The following is a 22180-nucleotide window of genomic DNA, read 5'->3' as shown; positions in this document are numbered from 1 at the left end:
CCGGCAGCCCTGGAAAGCGCCCCCCCCCCGGCAGCCCTGGAAAGCGCCCCCCCGCCCGGAAGCCCTGGAAAGCGCCCCCCCCGGCAGCCCTGGAAAGCGCCCCCCCCCCGGCAGCCCTGGAAAGCGCCCCCCCCGGCAGCCCTGGAAAGCGCCCCCCCCCCGGCAGCCCTGGAAAGCGCCCCCCCCCGCAGCCCTGGAAAGCGCCCTAGCCTGGGGCACGGGCGCCTCAGAGGCAGGCTGGGCTGAAGCCGCCCGGCTGCGGGGTGGGGGCCAGGCGCACAGTGGGACGGGCATCCTGCCTTGCCGGGCGGGGGCCTTTAAGAGTAGACCCCCCCCCGACTCATCAGGTGCCCCGGTGCCCCCGCCTCCCGCCCTTCATCAGCTTGACGTCAGGCGCTGTCCACAGGCCGGGTGCTGAAGCAAGATGGCTGGCTGCTGGCGAGCGGAGTGAGGCGCTTGGAGCAGCATGCGCGGTGCTAGCGCGCACCCGCCCTTCCCCGAGCAGGCAGCCCGCTGGCAGCCCAGGCCCACGTCCCCTGAAGCCACCGCGGCGGCCGAGACGAGCGCGGACCATGTCTTTGCTCTGCGTCGGAGGTAAGGCAGCGAGTCGGAGCGACCCGTCTGTGCGGGCGGCGCTGGGGGACAGGTGCGGTCGCTGCTCACAGCTGGGAGTGGACCTGTGTGTGTGTGTGGGGGGGGGGGGGCAGAAACAGGGCACGAGACACAGACGCTACCGGGGAATGTGTCGGGCGGGGAGGGGGGTAAAACGAGGCTACTTACTGAAGGATCTCTCCGGCCCGCTGAAGACAATTTCCTTCTTTGCCGGCTTCAGCACACGGCTCATTTGTGGGTGGCATGTGCCTGCTTCGGGGGGCCTTTGTAATAATGGAGGAAGCCCTTGGAAATCGGGGCAAAACCCACGGATATCCCCCCCCCCCCCCATCGTGACAGATCGGCGGGGTTTGCTTGCAGGCGATGGTTGCGGGCGGACTGGGTTGGTATTTATTGCTCCTTAGGCGACTGGGATTTAAAGAAGGTGGCGAAATGGGGAGTTAATCCTGGAGCCGCTTTCTCTGCAATGTGGGTTACGCCTTTGCACAGCATTTACACGGCTCATTTGTATCAGAACTGATTGTCACTTTGGGGGGCGTCGCATGCTATTTCCATCGTGAGGCACGATTTGCACCTTTTCTTGAATTCACTGGGATTTGTCTCTCTCTTTTGACCCGCTGTTCATTCCAAACCCATCTCTCTCGAGCCCTTTTATTCATTTGGAAGTTGGCAAAGTGAGAGGTGGCATTTGGAAAGATCGCTCAGTTTATACTTGGCATTTTACAGCCAATCCCAGGGGCGGCGTGATTGTGGGGTTTTTTCCCGGTGCATCCATTTAATGTTAAACGTGTCAGTAGTCTTGTTCGGATCCATTCCCAAAAAATTAGCAATGTCGTCATAAGGGCAGCGAGAATAAGCCGCTGGCTGGGGCTGAACTTTTAAGGATGTGGAGCGTGGGATTTAGGAGCCTTTTCTGATTTGGAAAATCAGACGGGGTGGGAGGTGGCTGTCTGGCAGCACTATGCCTTGCATATGCTAATCCTGCTTTGAAAGCACTTGGTGGAACAACCCCCAGGATTTAGACAGAGTTTTATTGGCAAAGCCAGGCTGTTTGGGGGGAGCAGGGATCCCCCAATGTGCTGGCTTCCCAGCTGAATATCCCATGGCATGGAGCCCCTCAGAAACCTGGAGCACTCTGCCGCGTGTAAGCCTTCTCCACACCAGCTCCATTCACAAAACCCAGCCCTGTCGAGAACACCCATCCGGCATTTTCAGACAGTCTTTGCATATTTGGCAGGGGCGCTGAACCAAATTGCATAGGGGGGTGGGCAGATGACACAGATGACAACCACTTACCAGGGCTCGTCCCAGCAGACCTTTCGGGAGGCAATTGGCTTTTAATTAAAAGCTGGGTGTTGGCCTGTGGAGGAACCCGCAGAAGTGCTGAGGAATAAAGCACCCCCTTTCGCCCATCACGCCAGCTGGAAAGAGGCAGGACCAGCCCGCCTGATCCAATTACATCACTCTATTCGCGTGTTCCATTGATCAGTCCCCCGAGCCTCGCGGATAAAATACAGGCGTGCAAATTAATACGGAGCCTGGCATAAATTATTGGGGGAATCGCCTTTTGCCGCCCTGTGGTGCACTGTGGATTGAGGAGGGGGTGGGGCGTGCCAGGAAAGGGTTTGATCGTGATTATTAAAGACTTCTCCTATAAAGCACGGCCGCTCGCTGAGCCGGTTGTGCAGTGAGCTCCAGCGACAGGCTGGGCTGGGTAACAGTTTATGAATGAATTCACTACGGCGAGATGGCAGTCTGTGGTTTGCTGATGCTGCAGCCTTCGATTTTTGGCCTTCCCTGTAGGGCAGAGATGCCCCCCTCGGGCTAGGTGCTGCTGTGAATATTGGTAGGCAGCTGAGCATGGGTGTGTATCTAACACGGCTCATGGGCAAGCCACAGCCCCCCTTCTGGCTCCTCCAGCCTCCCTCATTCAGGTTCTAGCTGCATTTTGCCCCGTACCTCCTGGATTAGTGTTGGGGAAGGACGGGGGGTGGGGGGAGGGCAAAGGGCTGGCCCTACAATTTTTGAAAGTGGGTGAGCCTGGCCAGCCACTTTTCACCACGGCCCTGGTCTCCTTCCCCCTCTTCTAGCCTCCAAGGCCCTGCCCCCGGCCAGGCCAGAAGCTGGAGCATGGGGCTCAAGGGAAGCCCCCTGGGACTTGGTCCAGCTCCCTGCCCAGGGCTGCTGGAGCATCCACAGCTCCGCACCCCCCAGCTACTGGGGTGGCTCTTAGCATACCCTGGCTGTGGCTCTTTGGCCCCTGAGGTCCCACCCCCCCAGCCAGGCCTAAAGCCCATCCTGAGGAGCCCAGGCAGTGGTGGGGAGCTGTGGACCCTCCACCTGCCCAGGGTAAGGGGCGTAAGAGCAGCTCCCGGCCCGTGTCCCCTCTCCCTGCCCCCATTCCTGGCAGATAGAGGGTCTGCATCTTCCCACAGCTGCCTGGGCAGCTCTTACCATGGCCCAACTGTGTCCCTGCAGCCCCGAGGCCCCATCCCCGGCCTGGTTGGAAGCCCAGGAGCCGCACAAGAAGCTGTGGGCAGACACGGACCTGCCACATGCCCTGGGCGGGGGGCCCATTGAGCAGGGACACACTCAGAAGCTGCTCTCGGGGCCTCCATCTCGGGCTTTGGGGGGCCACGGATGGGGTGTGCTCTAAGCAGGGTGAAAACAAAAGGAAAAACTATGTAGCACTTCCTTTTGTTTTTGCAAGATCAGACTAACACGGCTACCTGTCTATTACTAATCAGGGTGAGGCATTCTTCCTAAAAGTGGGGGGGCCGTGAGTCCCTGCCCACCTCTTCCCCCAAGGCCTCACCCCCCAGCTAAGCCAGGCCAGGGGCTCCTCTATCTCCTGGCCTGGCCACAGCAGCCGAGAGGAGGGGGCTGCCCTGTGACAGCAGTGCCTATCTCCAGCCTCTCCTCTGGTTGTGCCTCCAAGCAGGACTCCTTAGATGCCTGGGAGCACTGACCAGTGCTGTCTGGGGCTTTCTGCTCTGTCCCCTCCCGCCCCTGAATTTCAACCTTTGACCCTCGTTCCCCTTCCTTCTTCTACACTGGCTGTCCTGAGACTCCACTTGCCACCTGGGCTCAGTGACCCGGGTTGAGAGGGGGACCCACTTGTCCCCATCCCCGCAAGGGGGGCCAGCACGGACGGCTGCCCGTTGCACCTGGCTGCCCTGTTTGCCCAGCTTTCTCCCTGCCTGGCCCTTTTCTTCCCGCGTGGCTTCCCCCTGCATGCATGTTAAAGGATGATTCAGAAACCAAGTCCAGCCTTTGCTAAAATGCTCGTCACCGCCACTGGCATTTTCATTTCACTGGAGGATGCTCAGGAAAAGTAGGGCAGGCGCTCGAGTGGCACATTTATTTTTGTGCCTTGGGCTGGAGGATTTAAATAACAGTGCAAGAGCCACACCCCCGCCTGCTTTTCTGCCTGGCACTGACAGCTCTGAACAGCTTTCTTTACCAGGCCCAGCTTTCGAGGGGCAGCCAAATCGTCTTAAAAGATCATTTATGTCAGAGTCCTTTCCAGGCACCGTGGCTCCAGGGTGGAACAGTTTAGTTCGTCTGAATGCACGAGCTTAATTACCAACGGGCTCAGCAGGGCTCAGCTCACAGTTTTATCTGGGCAGGCTTCCGGGCAGAAAAGTAGCAAGGCCGGCTTCTCCGCTGGGTTACATTGTTGGCGTTTCAACGGCCAGCAGACCTTTGGGTGGTGCCAGAGGTGCTCGCTGCAGCTGTGGTAGGTCATCGCCCTCTCGGCCACCTAGTTTGAGAATCTGATTTTGCTTCCATGGTGGATTGTGACAGACCGGGCCAGGTCTGGGCACCACTGAGGGCGTCCGCTCAGGGCGAATTGCTCAAATTCCGGGGCTCCTTACAGCCCCCAGACTGGAGACTTTCCCAAACAGGCCACACACCAGTCCCACAGAGCGCTTCAGCTGCCTGCCTGAAGCCTCACAAGCCAAACCCCTCCGACACCCCAGCAATATCCGTGCCCCAGATGGTCCCAGGCCTCATACACAGGTGAGGGGTCTTAGAACCCAATCTCACCTTCCCCGAACAAGTTCTGTCCGGTTCCAAGAAACCAGCCACAGATCCCAGGTCAATATACACTCTGGATCTTACCCACAAACCACGCTGAGCCAATCCTTTAGAATCTACCATCTAAAGGTTTATCACTACAAGAAAGAAAAGCATGAGAGTAAGGTTGTTAAAGTATCATCCATTACATGCATCGAATCTCCCAGGGTATGTCTACACTACCCTCCTAGTTCGAACTAGGAGGGTAATGTATGCATACCGCACTTGCTAATGAAGCCCGGGATTTGAATTTCCCGGGCTTCATTAGCAAGTGCGGTATGCATACATTACCCCGCTAGTTCGAACTAGCGGGGTAGTGTAGACATACCCCCAGTTCTCGATGCAGGCTTTCAGCAGAGATGTTATAGCTGCTGGCTTAAAAGTCCTTGGTGCACATCCTATGCCAGGATGGGTCCACAGTTCTTCCTGGCTCATGAATCCCTGCAAGGCCGCAACTGGGGTCATGAGCAGATCTGGAGACCAACATGGAGTTGGCCACACGGCATATTTATACCTCCTTCCTGGTTTCTTCTAAGCTGGCTAGAGTCACATGGCCAGTGGCCAGGTGTGTCTTTGGCCTCCAGAGATCCATTGTTCCCTGGAAACTTGCTCATTAGCATGTCCATAGGTCGAGCATTCTTCATCTATTCTCAGCCACAAACAGAGAAATATTCAGTATCCACACAGAATACATGCTTATAACTTCACACACAGACATTATACAATTACACAAATAGCATATATAGAATCAGTATAAAGTAAGCTTTTGTTTGACACCCCACATGGCCCCCTTTGTACCCACTTTTGGGGCAAACACCCCCCCCCCATGGGTGCAGCAGTGATATGGCTGCTCTCCTCAAAATCCAGTAACGTGACATTCAGTTGGCTCTCGCCCACGCCTCCCCTCTCGGAGTTCAGCCTTCTCCTCGCAGCCTGACTAGGAGTCCCACTAAGATTGCCCCAGTCCTCTGTGGGGTTTCTATGTTCCGTTCACCATCGTGGGTCCCAGGACAAAGTACAGCACAGCGTGTCCCCGAGCAGTTAGAGACTGCCTCTAATAGCCAGCGCTGCAGCGTGACTTCTGTGGCTGCAGGAGACACCAAGAACCCAGCCAGTGCGACCAGTGATCTAGTCGGGAGAATGTGAGAAAGGCCCTTCTGAACCACCAGCTAGCCCAGGAAACCCTTTGCCAAAGGTGGCCAGCACCAGCTACTTGAGAGGGAATGAACAGAACAGGGTCATGTGATCCTGGGTGATTGAGTTGGGACTGGTCCTGTCTTGGGCAGGGGGCTGGACTCGATGCCTCCTGAGGTCTCTTCCAGCTCTAGGATTCTATGATCCCAGCTTCCTGCTGTCAGAGCTTCAGAGACACCCAGAGCATGGGCTGCACCCCTGACCCTCTTAGCAAATAGCCATGGATGGACCCATCCTCCAGGAACTGATCGCATTCTTTTCGGAACCCAGGTACACTTTTGGCCTCCTCAACATCCCCAGGCAAGGAGTTCCCCAGCTGACCGTGCGTTGCGTGAAGAAAATCTGCCTTATGTTGATTTTACACCTGCTGCCTATGAAATCCATCGGGTGCCCCCGATTCCTGTGTTAATGTGCGGGGGTAAATAACACTTCTCCAGGGTTTTATAGACCTCTCTCATATCCCCCCTCACTCGCCTCTTTCCCAGGCTGAATGGTTCCAGTCTTTTTCATCTTTCCTCCTTTGGAAGCTGTTCATTCCCCTCATCAGTTTTGTTCTTCTCTGTACTTTTTGCAATTCTAATCTTTCTTTGCTGAGATGGCGTGACCAGAACTGCAGGCAGTATTCCAGGTGGGAGCACACCATGGATTTATAGAGTGGCCCTATGATATTTTCTGGTTTTACTATCCACCACTTGTCTACTGATTCCTAATGGTCTGTTTGGTTCTTTGACCACTGGTACATCTTCATGCAACGCAAAGTCAACCTGTGGAACTCCTTGCTAGAGGATGTTGTGATGACCAGGATTTTAACAGGGTTCAAAAAAGAACTAGATAAATTCATGGAAGTTAGGTCTGTCAATACTTATTAGCCAGGATGGGTAGGAATGGTGTCTTTAACCCTGTTTGTCAGTGGCTGGAAATGGGTGACAGGGAGGGATCACTTGATGATTTCCTGTTCTGTTCACTCCCTTTGGGGCACTTGGTATTGGCCACTGTCAGCAGACAGGACACTGGGCTGTGGCTGTTCATTCACAATGACACCGAGATCTCCTTCTTGAGTGACGACAGCTAATTTAGACCCCATCATTTGGTATGTCCAGCGGGGATTGTGTTTTCCAAAGGGAATTACTTGGCATTTATTGGCATGGAATTGTGTCTGCCAGGCACGCCGATTTGGAAGATACTCCGTTCCATTCCTCTGCATGTTAAACCAAGGGCCAGAGATCCACGGCTGATGCAAATTGGAATAGTCAGTGCAGCGACGTTGGTTTGCACCCACTGAACATCTGGCCCCAGGTATCTGAACAGCCGGGAACCCTTATTTCATACCCATTGGCCTGATTCGGTTTCCTTTCCTCCCCCCGGGCGAGGCTGGCCCATGTGCCACTCAGAGCCGCCCCATGGGGCTTGGTTGATGAGCACGCAGCCTGCGTGGGCATACGAATGACTTCCACCCTCCGAGCCGCCCTTTCCTGGGTGAGTCACTTAGAAAATGGAGCCTTCCCCACCCACCTATACCACCCAATGCCTAGCTGCTCCCCGAAGCACCGAGCCTGCAATCTGACCTGCCCACTCGCCAGCGGGGCCCGTCGTATGGGCCACAATGCAGGACAGGGAGCTGCTGAGAGCGGAGAGCCTGACCCAGTGACAACTCCTGGGAATATATTTAGCACCAGCACGACGCGGAGTCATTTCTTTGTGGATTCTGACTTCCAGCCGGCCTATAAATAGGAGCTGGGGCGTTGGTGGTTCCTGGCTGTTAAGCGCCTTCCTGAGGTGTCTGTAATATTAGGACGCTGCAAGATGTTTGCTCAAAACCCTCCTTTGAGACGCTTAAAATGTCTCCCAGTGGGTTCAGCCTGATGGAGCGTGGTGGCAGGGTTGGGATGGTTGGAGAGGCTCTTCTCCCCAGGAGGGTAAAAGGCTCCTTGGGCCAGCCCTTTGCCAGACAAAATTAACCCCTAGCCAAGCAGGCAGGGCAGAGATTCGTGGTAAGTCATGGCCACAGGGACCTGCAGGAAAGGCGAAGGGAGGTTCTAAATCCAGCCGCCTCTCAGCATCTCTGGTTCTGTGGCGGGCTCTTGGGAGGACGCTAAGTCTGCCTCAACCTTGTGTCATAGTTACGCCTGCCCCAAACTCTCCCCATTCATATCTGGCAGTGTTTGCTCTGTGCCCTGGGGCCCAGGGCTGGCCAGCAGTATTGAACCAGCTAATGGCTCCCAGTATCAGTAGGACAAATCTGGAGAGCAAATTCCTCAGCTGATGCATAACTCATGGCCCTTGAGTGACCCCAGTGGAGGAAGCAGCTGCTCACACACACACACACACACACACACACACACACACACACACACACACACACACGTGCCACAACCTGCGTCTATAATGACTTGCTCAGTTTGAAGCAGAAACCAGTTGTAATGGGGCTGACTCAGGGGTGCGGCGCCTCCTGCTGGTCTCCTCGGGAATTAGCTCTTCCAGCCCTGAAGCACCCCCTGCTAAGTGAGGGTGCAGCACCAGTTGTCTCCCCTCTGCACTACTCTAGGCCTGGTGTCCCTTCTGGCCCATGGTGCTTCTCCACAGCCATGCCCCTGCACTCTAGGGTCCTCCCCTCCCAGGGAACCACAACCCCCTACCTGCCTTGCCTCAGTGACCCATGGCCAGTTGTTCATAGAATCATAGGACTGGAAGGGACCTCGAGAGGTCATCGAGTCCAGCCCCCCGCCCTCAAGGCAGGACCAAGCTCCGTCTACACCATCCCTGACAGATGTCTATCTAACCTGTTCTTAAATATCTCCAGAGGGGGAGATTCCACCACCTGCCTTGGCAATTTATTCCAATATTTGACCACCCTGACAGTTAGGAATTTTTTCCTAATGTCCAATCTAAACCTCCCCTGCTGCACTTTAAGCCCATTACTCCTTGTCCTGTCCTCAGAAACCAAGAGGAACAAATTTTCTCCTTCCTCCTTGTGACACCCTTTTAGATATTTGAAAACCGCTATCATGTCCCCCCTTAATCTTCTTTTTTCCAAACTAAACAAGCCCAGTTCATGAAGCCTGGCTTCATAGGTCATGTTCTCTAGACCTTTAATCATTCTTGTCGCTCTTCTCTGTACCCTTTCCAATTTCTCCACATCTTTCTTGAAATGTGGCGCCCAGAACTGGACACAGTACTCCAGCTGAGGCCTAACTAGTGCAGAGTAGAGCGGCAGAATGACTTCATGTTGTCTAGCCACTGTCACGGGAGCAAACTGCAGTGTGAGATGGCCGCTCAGCTGCTGCCTTCTCCTGCTGCCTCCATACATCCCGGCTGTGTCTACATTGGCGCGATCTTGTGCCAAAGCTGCCAGTTTTGCGCAAAAACATGCTGCCTGTCTCCACTGGCCACGAGGTCTTGCGCAAGAACACTGACGTTCTAATGTGTGAAATCAGGGCTTCTTGCGCAAGAACTATGATGCGCCCGCTCAGGGATAAGCCCTCTTGCACAACTGTTCTTGCCCAAGAGGCCAGTGTAGACAGGCACCATGAATTTCTTGCATAAGAAAGCCCGATGGCTACAATGGCCATCAGCGCTTTCTTGCGCAAGAGAGCGTCCACGCTGGCACGGATGCTCTTGCTCACAGGCACATGCTAATGTAGACGTAGCCCCCTAGTACCCCTCAGGCCCTGCAGCCTGTGAGCTGGGTCAGGCCAGAACTCCCCAGCCCTGCTCTGGCTCAGGTACCCTGTGTAGTTTCCCAGGCAGCAAGGTCCTTCCTGCTCAACAATTTGAGTGAGAGCCTTGCAGCCTTTTATAGGGCCCAACCTGGTCCTGATTGGCTGACTGCTCCCCGCCCTGATTGGCCAGGGTTGCACAAGCCCCCTCTGGCTTGTGTGTAACTCTCCCCCATCTGGGAGGGGCCGCACCACTTCACAAACCCTCAGGCTATGTCTACACTGGCAGGCTGTGTCTACATTGTCTACATTTGTACGTTGTAATGTACAAAATCAGGGCTTCTTGTGCAAATATTCTGACGCTCCTGCTCAGGGATAAGTCTTCTTGCGCAAGAGGCCAGTGTAGGCAGGTAACATCAATGTCTTGCGCAAGAGAATATCTACACTGGCACAGATGCTCTTGCTCACAGGCACATGCCAGTGTAGACGCTCTCTTGCGCAAATACTTTTAACAGAAAAACTCTTCCCTTAAAAGTATTTGCGCAAAATCCTGCCAGTGTAGACGCAGCCGCAGGTTCTTGCACAAGAACCTGCAGAGCGTCCGCACGGCCCGCCCACTCTTGCGCAAGAAGATTTACAGTCCGGCGTCGGAAGGCAGGGCTTCTTGCACAAGAGCTACGCTCTTTTCTAACAAGCATAAGCCCTCTTGCGCAGAGGGCAGTGTGGACAGGCAACAGGCTAGGGGAAGCCATGTTCTTTGGTGGGCTGCTACAGGCCCGAGCGGGGCGGACGTGGACAGCTGCCCCAGGCCCGCTGGGTTAGATCTCCCAAGGGTTAGAAACCCTGGCAGGAGTGAGGCTGTGGAAACCTGCTGCAAAGGGAGCCTTCGACCACGCCTTGCCCCTGTGAAGCCAGGCCTGAAACAGGAGCCATTCCAAGAGATGCAGCTGTAGCGAGACCTGGCTCGTCTGCGCCTCATTAACCCCTCTCCTTAAACCCAGCTGCTGCCGGAGAACAAGGGCCGGGCTGCAGCCAGGGGTTCCTCTCTCAGTGGCCAATTGCAGACGCTGCAGAGAACACGCCACAGCCATGCCACAGCCCCTGATGATGTACTCCATTGGGTGCATCGCAGGAACCTTCCTGGGGCTCTCTTGGTTTCCTATTTAGGATCTGGCCCCGTCTCCATTTCCTCCGCTCTCTCCAGGCAGTGACAGCTTGGGGCCTGCAGCTTGTTGCTTTCAGTGTGTCTGGCTTCTCTGAGATGGCCTCTACTGACATCCACATGCATGCACGCACAGACACACGTGTTCACGTATGCACTCATGCACACGGGCACGAATACCTTCCTTAGAAGACATGCATCCTCCCACTCTTTAGCTGGCCTCGTCTGTGTGGCTGGAAGGCTTCAAAGGCCTGGCAGGAATTAACGCTGCCTGTCGGGGGGACAGAGCCTGGCTGGTGAGATCCCTCTCGCCGGGTTTAGACGCAGCCTGAGCTGGCGAGGGCAGTGCCAGGCGAGCGCCGGTTATGGAGCGAACTCCTCCCAGCCCTGCTGGCTGCCAGGGACCTGCGGCACTGGGGCGGGCCCAGTGGCACAGAGATACACAGCAGGGCGTCCCAGCTGGCCCTAGGGACCCAGAGAGCACAGATCAGCAGCACAGGGAGCACAGAGCTCTGTGTGGGGGGGTGCCAAAGTGTACGATGCTCTGACCCCATTGGGGGAGGGGTGACTCAGCACCCCCAGTGGCTAACAAGGGAGCAGGGCCAGACAGCCCCATGCTAAGACGACTCCATGGGCCATTCCCCGGGGGCCCAGCGGAGCCCATGGCAGCTCCCGCCTGCAGTCGGTGAGCGAGGGGATCCCGGGGCCTGGGACAGGCAGAGGTGGGGCACTTTGCTGGTGAAAGGGAGCCAGGCTCCAGCCTCGTTCACCTGGGCCCTGCGCTTTGCGATCCTTGCCTGGGAGGCGCCGGCGCGGTGCAAGGCCAGGCTGGGGGACATGGGGGATGGCAGGTTGCTGGGGGAGGCAGTAACACCGCAGGGCGGGAGTCTGCCAGGGATCCCCCGACCACCCCCTTCTGCCGGGACCTTTGCGACTCCAGGCTGGAGCACACAGGGCCTGGGGCTGGCCCGAGCCCCCGCTGCAGCGGATGGGAAGAGCCCTGCTGACTGCAGTGGGGCTGGGCCCAGGCAGGGCCGGTGCCTGGTGAATTCAATTCTTTTCCAGTTTTACCCCATTGCTGCAATTTCTGCTTCCAGCCACAATTGGGCCCCAGAGCCAGGGCAGCGAATCTCCTGGGACCGGACACCTCTTCCCCTCTGCTTCCCAGCCGGAGCCCACGGGTGCCAGAGGCTGGGAGGGGGGAGGGGGGCACGAGCCAGACCAAAGCACAGTGCTGCCCTGCCCTAGCCGTAGGGCAGTAAGGGGGCCTGGGTCTGCAGCCCAAGTGGTTCAGCATGTGCTGGGGGACCCAACCCCTCCTCTCCCTGCATTGCTGGCTCTCGGCTGGGGGGCACGGGAAAGACCCCAAATCTCTGCACTTGCTCATGCAGCAGTAAGAGCTGAGCTGCACGGCCTTCCCCAGCGGCCAGCTACTGGGTTTGGCAGGGGCTGTGCATGGTGGGTGTCCCAGCCAGCCTTCCATGGGGAGCGGGGTGTCTTCGGGACCAAGGGGAAGTGCAGCTGGCTGGCGAGATGCCTGCTTGTCCAGAAGGGGGGCTGGAGCAGGGGCTGTCACACAGCTAGGGCCAGGGGACCCCGCCCAGCTGCGCCTGCTGCTCCCCACGCCGCTTGCGAGATTTGCAGGTGTGGGAGCGGGCGCCAAGCCCCCGCCAGGAGATCCCGGCCCGGGGCAGGGGTCGGAATCAAAGGGGGGCAGGGGTGGAAACATGCGTGCCCCCGGCTCTCTGAAACGGGTCCATTTCCTTCCTCTCGTGTCCCCGGGGCTGAGTCCCCGACGCTCTCCCAGCATGAATGAGGCGCAGAAGGAGATGAATGAAAAGTGTGTCGCCGGCGGCAACACGGGGCGAATCCCAAGCGAGCGGTGCTCCCGGGGCGGGGAGGGGAGGGGACTCCGCTCAGGCTGGGAAGGCGAAATAAAAAGCAACGGAGCAGGGGGCTGGGAGGGGCTGCTGGGGATGGGGGGGCCTGGAAATTCCCAGTGTAGCCAGAGGCACCCACCATGGCCCTGCACAGCCTCCGGGTGCCGGTCCCTGTGTCATTCGGGGGTCAGTGCAATGAGCGGGGAACTGGGGCAGTTCAGAGCTAAGCTGCCTCCCCCGCCCCAGCCTGCCTGCTCTGAAGGGCGCTGCAGGCCCTGCGGGCAGCCCCCTGTGACGTAGGGGGGGGGCTGTCTGCTCCGTAACCCGGCCTGCCCCCACGCTGTGATGTGTCATTCCCACTGACTCACCCACACGTGGATGGGCCCAGACATCCAGTCCCAGCCTGAGCAGGTAGGGGAGAGACAAAGGGAGGGAGGCGGAGACGGCACCTGGCTGGGGGGCAGGGCCTGGGAGCTGGGCAGTTTTGGGCTGGAAAACCGTGAAGAGGACAGACTTAGAGTGCTGGGAGCTGAGGGACCGAGGCACCCTGCCCCAAGGCTCCTTATGTCCACATCACGTCTGTGCTGCGCTGTATCCTGGAGCAGCAATGAACCCTCCCTGTTCTACTGGCTGGCGGAGTCTCATCGTGCAGGACTGGGGGATCCCCGACGCACTGCCACACCTCCTTCCTGTGCTGGGTGTTGGTGTACAAGGCCCTTGTCCCACGGAGCTAGTCCGGCATGGCCTGGGCACCAGCCAGCTCTGCACAGACACAGGCATGGGGCTAGAAACACCCTGGATGGAAGATGCGCTTGAGATCCAGGCAGGCTGTCAGGGACTGGGCACAGGGCATTCTGGGAGCTGAGAGCGAGGCGCGCACAAGACGTGTGGGTGGTGGGCGGTGACGGCAAAGGCCCGGATCCTGAGAGGGACGACGTTCAGAGTTGGGCCCCGAGCGGGCAAGGGGTCAGGCCCAGAGGCGGAGCTCCGGGCCGGGATGCAGACGGGGCTCTGGAAACCAGCTGGGACTCGCAGCGGGGGCTGGGGAGGTCACTGCCCAGGGCTCACTCCAGCAAGCAGACGCTCTACAGGACAGTGGCTGAAGGCGTAAAGGCTCTTTGGAACGCTCACTCCCTTCGGGTCTGCGGGGAGTCCCGGTCCCGTTACCTCGGGTGACGACGCGACGCAGACCCCGATCCTGCACCCCCGGAGCAGCAAGGACAGATTCCGCCAGCAGTAGACTAGCGAGGAGACGTGGTGTGATGACAGGAGTCGGGGCCAGGAGGTTAGGGGTCAATCACCCCTCACCCTCAGCCCCAGGAACCTCAGTCTGTCCCCTTCATGGTTCCAGCCCCAGACCGCCCCTCCCCCAACACGCAGTTCCTTTGTCCCCTCTCTTCCCTTAACCCGTAGAACCGGTTTGGCCGCTGTCCCAAGGCCCCTCTTACAGTGGGGCCCTCCACAGCCCACCGCCCACGCACACAACCAGCACGGCACTGACACTCCACCACACCTGGAACCTTTGCTGGCTGCTGTGGACGTGGCTCCCGCATGGGAACTGGTGCTGCATTCCCTTGGATTGTGGGGGATGGTTTTGGGGAAGGTGCGGGGAACCAGCGGGGGTGGGCAGCTCAGTTGGGTTGAAGAGGATGGAGGTGCAAAGAAGCCTCGTGGGGACGGGGTAACCAGGAGCCCTGAAATGACCTCCCCTGGTCCAAGACATCCCTCATCTGGGACCAGTCAGGTCCAGAGGTGCCAGACCAGGGAGGTCCAACTCCTACCAAGTCCCCTCTTTGCACTCTCCCTCCTATCCAGATACCTACCCCCAATCTGCTCCTGCTCCCGCCTCCCGGAGTGCCAGTGCGGCGCCAGGTCCCCCAAGCCCTGGCCCGGGCTGGGCAGAGGATGCAGCCGGGTGAAACACTGAACATTGATTCATTTTTCATTCTTTTTTTTATATGCATTTATATTTTGGGGCTGCAAAAACAGTACTGAAAAATAACGGCTTCCAACTAAAGTAAAAAGTTTGGGAAACCCTGGTCTAGCCAGATTTCCAAAAGCTTGTGAATGGATTTACTGGTCCCCGTGTCTAAAAGTTTGGGAACCCCTGCTCTAGAAAGTCTAGATGAAGGGTTCTGGTGGGAGCAGAGAACACACACACTGGGGGTCCAGTCTAGGACCAGAGGTCAGCGAATCTGGCTGGAGTCTACACCCAGGACACACTGGCTGATGCTGAGCTAGTCACTGCCCTTCGTTCTGTGCCTTGGTTTCCCCAGCTATATCATAATACTGCCAAGGGCATGAACGGGTCAGTGCAGCCCCCTCTGCAAAGTGCTTTGAGATCCTTGCGTGACATCCTGCAGATGTCAATTCTGCTTTAGAAATCCCATTCCACTTGGCACCAGATGGAGCAGTGCATGCTGGGAGCTGCAGTCTGTGCTCACCTCTGTACTGGAAGACAGGAGCAAGTGAAAACAGCCTCCCAGGAGGAGGCACTGCTGGGCTCATGACACTTGCTTATTTAGGGGCCTAGGGCAGGGGTTAGGGCCGATCCCCCTAGATCCTTTCAAAACAACTTAAGAGAGTTTGGTTTCAAATGTCACTGACAGCCAGTGGGTCCTGCAGCAATGTTCCTTCTCATTTTTCCCTCCTGAGTGTGGAATAAATTTTGTTCTGTGCACCGAGGCATGTGTGGATGTGCACCACCAGTAAAAACACATACATGCTGCTGGTCGTGGGTGCTCTGCTAATCACCTGGGTGGTATTTGAATCTCTCCTGGCCGCCTGTGTGCTCCGCTTACAGGGAATCCTGATCTGTGGGCCAAACTCCTCTGGGTTGTCTGGAAAATTCCAGCCTCCAAGCCTCACTTTCGGTCAGGGGAGGGCAATAATTTTTGCCGGGGGGCCATGTAATGAATTTTGCTATGTGGCCATGGGCGGAGCCTGGCATAGAAGGGGTGGGGCTGGGGAGTAGCCTCCACCCAGAGTTGTTTGCTGAACATCTGAGCTATGGATCCACAGTGGAATGTGGCTTTCCCTCTTTGGCCCAGTGTCAGGCTTAGCTCGGCAAAAGGAAACACGCAGAGCCAGTGCTGAGGCCAAGCTAGCAGCTGAGAACGCCCCGTTCATCCCTTCCTGGGACCCGCCAGGTCAGAGGAGAGTAGGGCTGCCAGGTGTCCAGTATTGACCCGGACAGTTCCGTATTTTCGCCTCCTGTCCGGTAAAAAAATTCAGAAAATACCGGACACCTAAAATGTCCTAAAATGTCTGGTATTTTCTGATTTTTTCCCGGCCAGGAGGCGAAAATCCCAGATGCTTACTGGGTTCCGCAGGGGAGCTGTCTGGCCCAGAGCTGGGTGACAGGATGTCGGATGGCTGCCAGCACCCTGTTAGGGCCAAAAAGCCTCAAAAGCATTTCTTAAAGGCGCCACGCTGGGTTTTTTTTTTTTTTTTGCACAACCAATTTTTCCCTGCCATGTTCGGTATTTTTTGTGAAAGTATCTGGCAACCCAAGCCAGCTTCCAGTTTTGGCTTCTTGATTTCCAGTGTGGTAGCCAGCCCCGGGCAGCCCCCGTTATTTTCAGTGAGGGGTGGAGTGAGCCCTTGTTCTCAGTGGAGCTGTGGGGTTCTGAGCAGCAGAGGTCTTTGTGATCACCCCACGTACCTACCTCACACAGGAACCGAGCCCTTCTGAAAATCGGGCTCTGGTTGTGGGGTGGAGCGCTTTGCGATCCAGCCCTCAGAGGGTGATGGGGGGGGGGCAAGGGCCCCTAGGGAAATAGGGAAATAGCTTTGTGACGTAGTGGGGGTAATTGCTGGGCTGTGGTGACCCCTGCTGTCTGGAGCAAGACCCAGCAGGGAAAACCTGGCTAGGCAGAGATAAGGCCAAACTGGTTGAACCAGTGGCCAGACACCCCCCATGGAGAGGAACAAAGGAAGGTGGAATGCTGCCCTGACTGCGGGGGCAGGGCTGGAGGGGAATTTAGTTAGACTGTGGAAGAGCATGGAGGAGAGCCTAGGGGAAGGGGCTGGAGTTTAGGGGCCCAGTCTCCCCCATCTCAAGGGGGCCTGAGGCATCCTAGCCCAGTTCCTGTAACCAGATTACATCTGTGCTGCGCTGTGCTGGAGGAGCAATAAACCACCCTCAATTCCACTGGCTGGTGCAGTCTGTTTGTGCCATTTCGGGGTGCAGGAGACGGGGAACCCCCAATGCGCCGTCACAAGCTTTTCCTAATAGCCAACCTAGACCTCCCCCACTGCAGCTTGAGACCATCGCTCCGCGTCCTGCCCTCTCTTGCACTGGCTCCAGACGTGCGTGGCTGGATTCGAGTCACTGCAGGGGAACAGAGGCATTGTCTATACAAGGGGGTTTCTTTATCAGTGTGTACAGACTGCCAACTGCCTCCCTCCCTCCTTTTATATCCCCTCCCCCATCCTCTGCCACTGAGACTTTAGGGGTGAACTGAGCTAGGGAGCTGGCATGCCAGGGTAACCCCAAAGAGAAACGAATTGAAAGCAGGTGAGACAGGGTGGAGTAGTGGTTAGAACACAGGGCTGGCACGGGGAGTCCTGTCTTTCCTTCCCTGCAGCAGCTGGGCAGGCTCGTGAATGAGTGGCTCAAACACTCTGTGCCTCAGTTTCCCCATCCATAAAACAGGCAGATGGAGCCATAGTGCGACAGGGTGCAGGAGACGTTTTTGAGGCTCCTTCAGCTAATCAGATGAGAGTGAGTCTGGGAAGTGCTACAGTGTGACTGACTGGCGCGGGATATTCCCGATCCTCTGCTGGCCCTCGGTGTGGGGCCCTTTGGAGTCCACCTAGCGCAGTGGTCACCAACCAGTAGATCGGGATCGGGTCGATCTTGGAGTCTCTGGCAGGGGATCCTGACTGGTTTGGCCAGGAAGCTCGCAAGTGCTGGCACTTCAGTTGCCCCTCCACCCACTGTCATGCTGCTCCTGCCTCTGCCTTGCAGCTGCCCCTTGGAAGCCTCCTGCTTGCTGTGCAGGGTATGGGAGGTAGAAGGGTGCGTGTGTGTGCTGATGTCAGGGTGTCCCTCCCCCCCCACTTCTGTACCCAATCTCCATACGGAGAAAGGGAAGGGATGGAGGGAACTTGGCAATGCAGATCTGTGTGTGTGTCTCTCTCACTCTCACAAACACACACTGTCCTTCCCTCATCTCCTGACCCAGGGGGGGTTGTTACTACTCTTCCTGCTTGCCAAGTGGGTTATTTTTGGTTTGTTCATTTCACAACTTTCATTTCTCTCTCATGCTTAAATCGAATTCTTTGAGTGGCGAGTTCTAAAACGCCCAACCTGTCATGTCATGTCTGGCGTAATTATCCCTGTGGGAATTGCTGCTCCTGGAAGTGGCTGGCAAGTCCCTGCAGAAGTCAGAGCAGGGAGTTTCCGCATGCTGGCCTTGCCTGTGGACACTGCTTCTGTGGCTCCATTAATCAATAATGGAGAGCGGTGGCCAGTAGAGGCTGTGGGGTAGAAGAGGGGGCAGCACGTGGAGCCACTGCTGTATATGGCAGCTGCTTTCAGGAGTGGTGTAGGGGTTATTTTAAGTTCCCGTGGAAACAGAGTCCTTGGCTAGAGAGAGATCTGTCAGGTCCCCAGGGCTAAGGCCCCCCGGAGATTAGTGAGACAACATTTGCAGCCTTGCGCAGGCACATGAGAAGCTGGGAGCGAGTCGAGCGGGAAACCCGACGAGCTCAAAGCTTAAGGAGTTGGAAATCCAGCCCAGGCTTGTGTGAGGCAGAGCTAAGACGCAATCGAGAGCTACCCCAGTGGCCACGGGACTCGCCGCTGCCCCCAAGGCTGGACGAAGACAACTTCCTTGGGGGACATTTTATACACGGGGACAAACAAGTCACCCATCACTCCCGACGTACCAGGGGGCCACCTCTGATGTTCCCGAGATATCTCCCCTAACCTCGTACGGGGCTTGGCCAGTGTCTAGCATGCTGTCAGGTCAGACCCTCTCCTGTTCCTGTTACCCGGGGGGGGATGTTGGCACCGAGATGTTCGTGAGGATGCTGTTACCACCCCTCTGGAACGTGTTTCCAGCCTGTGCCTAGCGCCAGTTAGAGTTTTACCATTAACCCTGCTCATGCCAGATTCTGTGAGCAGGGCCTGCCTCTTGCTCACAGCTTTATATGAGCAAAGGCCTGACGGTGCGCCTAGGCCTCACACCAGGCCTGTGCTAGGAGGGCTTATGTGTCTGGCCCTCATCTTACCACATCGCTTTGACTGGCCTTGTCTGGCTCCGGGGAACATTTTCAAAAGCACCCAAATGAGCCAAGCGCCACCGAAAGTCGGTGAGTCCTACCGAGGCGGTTTCTGTGCTGATGAAAGGGGTTGGACTGAGCACTCTGGAGATAGACTCCATGAAGTGGGTGCTGGCCGGCAGGCGGTGCCCCTCCCCATCAGTGTGGGACCCCCCGGGGCATTTCCACCTCTGAACTGTGCTCGGCGGAAGCTGCCACAACGGGATGGATCAATGCTAGCTGTGACGGAGACTCATTGTCTCCTCACACACCGGCCTCGGCCACCAGGAGCTGCCTGTCTTCCTCTCCCACCCTGAATCTGATTGAGCTGCCTACATGTAGCCCAGAGCTTCGGGCTTCGATTCCCCACCGCAGGACTGCCGTGGTGAGCCCACAGTCGGTCTCCTGAGGTTTCGCCCGACTCTACGGTTCTATGAATCAGTCCCAGCCAGGTTTCTTTTCCCCACGAAATCTTATTGATTGTGATATATGAGAGAGAGAGAGAGAGAGAGGCTAATCCTTTAGAATCTACCTCCTAAAGGCTTATTAGTAAAAAAGAAAGAAAAGGTTGAGAGTGGGATTGTTAAAGAAAGCACATTCCTGATGCAGGCTCTTAGCAGAGATGTAACAAACCGCCCATTTGAGAGTCTCTGGAGAACATCCCATGTCAGGACGGGTCGGCACCTCTTCCTCCCCCCGGCCCTTGCAAAGGTGCTTCTGGAGCGGAGCAGGAGTGGAGACAAGACGGGGGCATCCTTCCCTCCCGTGTGGAGGGAAACCCATTGTTCTTCTGGGCGCTGGTGCCTCCCAAAATGGGGCTGATCACGTGACCACCAAACCAGTCTGTGTCCTTCTTGGGCAAGGAGCCATGGAGTATCCAGGTGTGTCCTTTTCAGGGGAGGAGCCGTTGGGTGCTCCTGGGTGACGCTTGAGAGCCATTGTCCATGCAGCACTGAGCAGCAGCCCCTCGTGGAAGGTGGCCGACACCTGCCGCTGTCTGCCGGACAGAAAACATCGGTCCCGTGGTGTGATATAGTGGGGCATCTGGCTGGTCGCTAGGTTTGGGCTGTGGGCAAGGCCCAGCAGGGGGGCCAGACACTGCCCTGACCTGTTCTGACTAGGGGGAGGGAAGGAGGTTGGAACAAAGGAAGTCCGTGGAGGGAGGAAGAGGTGTCTGGGGATGGACACATGATGGAGACAGCCTAGGGAGGGGGTTGGAGACTAGGGCCTCAGGCACCCGCCTTAAGGGGTCTGGGGCGTCCTAGCCCCCCTCCTATTGCCACTCACGTCCATGCTGGGCTGTATTCTGGAAAATCAATAAACCCCTCTCTATTCTGCTGGCTGGTGGAGACTGTTCTGGCTGCTACGGGGGTGCAGGATGGGGGGAACCCCGACGACGCTGTTACACACGGGCATAACATTACACACCAAACCCAGACATGCACGAGCAGCACAGACAGAATCAGCGAAGCATCAGACACCTCGCCTGGCCCACTTTGCACTGAATTTGGGGCACACGCCCACCGAAGATCTGCCTGCTCCCATCAAAACCCAATCACGTGGCACCATCCCACGCAGGGAGGGAGCCAGAGCCTGCAGAGCGTCTCCACAAGGAGCAGGGTCCAGGGAGGGGAGAAGGGAGGGTGCCCTAGCCCAGCAGTGAAGGGCCTCCGCTGGCAGTGGGACTAGAGCTTAGCCCACTAGGCTGTTCTGCCCTGGGGCTTTCTCCAGCTGGAGTGGGTCTGTGGGACATAAACACTTCACTCTTCATTACGGCCCCGGGGCTGCAGATGGGAGAGGCCCACGTTCCACTCTGCCCCTTTCTTCAAGCTGGGTCTTCTCCAGGGAGTCCCCTTGCTACCGGGTTATTTGGGGGTCCCTCTCCTGGCCTGTGCAAAGGCTGGTCCAACCCAGCCCGTTCCCAGGGAGGTTTGGCCCCTCCCGCCCCACCGTGCTGCAGGGCATGGAAAGGAAACCGCCAGCTAAGCCGGGGGGAGTGCCCGGGAGCAGCCAGTGAGACACTGGAGGGCGCTGAACCGGGGCTGGGCAGGGGACTCAGTTTCTTTTGACCCTGAGAGTCTTTCCATAGGACGAGGGGCCTTTCTGGAACAAGGCAAAGGCTGAGCGTGCCAGCCCAGTTCTGCCAGCTGAGCAGCCAGATTCTGGAGCCGTCTGGGGGAGCGGTGTGCGCGTGCGGGTGTGTCTGGGTGTGAACTGTACCCATGCACTGAGGGCTACATGCCAGCTGTACTTCACAGGGGTAGTACTGCCTAGTGGCTAGAGCACTTACATGGGCACTAAAAGGGCTGAGTTCTATTCCTTGCCCTGGCTGGCTGCTCTTGGGTGAATCACTTGTCTCTGATTCCTGTACTGTAAACTCTTTGGAGCAGGGACTGTCTTTGTAGCACACGTACCAGAGCCGACCCTCTGCACCCTGAAGCAATGCCTTTGCGACGGGAGCTGTATAATGGGCGCAAGAGCCCTCACCCTCTCCCAGAACTTTTGCAAAGTATAATTTGCCTAACTGCAGAGATGACAGGCGCTATTCCAGAGAGAGGAGGGAGAATTACTGACCCCTGCAGTCCATTAGGGTGTGTCTAGACTACAGGGTTTTGTCGACAAAAGTGGCCTTTTCTCAACAAAACTGTACCTGTGTCTACACTATTGCCGAGTTCTGTCGACATAACGTTGACAGAACTCGGCAGTTTTGTCGACAGTGGTAAACTTCATTCTACGAGGAATAACACCTTTTGTCGAGAGTTCTGTCAACAGAAGGCGTTATTGCATCTACGCTGTCCTTTGCGTCTACACTCTCATGTCGACAAAGCAGCTTGCTTTGTCCACAGCACTGGATGTCGTCTAGATGCTCTTTGTCGATAGAAGCTTTGTCGACAGTATCTGTCGACAAAAGCCTGTAGTCTAGACGTACCCTTAGGTTTGTCTAGACTACATGGCTCCATCGATGGAGCCATGTAGATGAGTTTACTAGACATAGGGAAATGAAGCGGCGATTTAAATAATCACCACTTCGTTTACATGAAAATGGCCGCCGTACTGTGCCGATCAGCTGTTTGGCGGCACAGCGGGGCAGTTTGGACGTGCCGCCGTCAACAAGGGAAACCTTTGTCGATCGCTCCGGGATGCCTCGTGAAATGAGCTTTACCGGAGCAGTCAACAAAGGCTTCCCTTGTCGACCGTGGCGCGTCCAGACTGCCCCGCTGTGCCGCCAAACAGTTGTTCGGCACAACGCGGCGGCCATTTTGATGTAAATGAAGCAGCGATTATTTAAATCGCCGCTTCATTGTCCTTTGTCTAGTAAACTCCGT

At 56.8% G+C, this 22180-nt stretch overlaps 1 protein-coding gene across 1 annotated transcript in view; it reads left to right on the top strand.

Annotated features, from left to right (window-relative positions):
• The first annotated feature begins 402 nt into the window (after nt 1-402).
• The window catches only part of UNC13A (unc-13 homolog A), a 114912-nt gene continuing 93134 nt past the window's right edge, over nt 403-22180 (top strand). The window contains exon 1 of the mRNA XM_075903263.1: nt 403-594. Within this exon, the coding sequence (XP_075759378.1) occupies nt 573-594 (22 nt within the window). The 5' untranslated portion in view covers nt 403-572. The remainder of the gene's footprint in view (nt 595-22180) is intronic.

This window comes from Pelodiscus sinensis, chromosome 19 (assembly GCF_049634645.1).
Source record: "Pelodiscus sinensis isolate JC-2024 chromosome 19, ASM4963464v1, whole genome shotgun sequence".
Taxonomy (NCBI): Eukaryota; Metazoa; Chordata; order Testudines; family Trionychidae; genus Pelodiscus; species Pelodiscus sinensis.
Note: the sequence above shows the minus strand (reverse complement) of the source record. Positions and strands in the feature narration are given on the sequence as shown.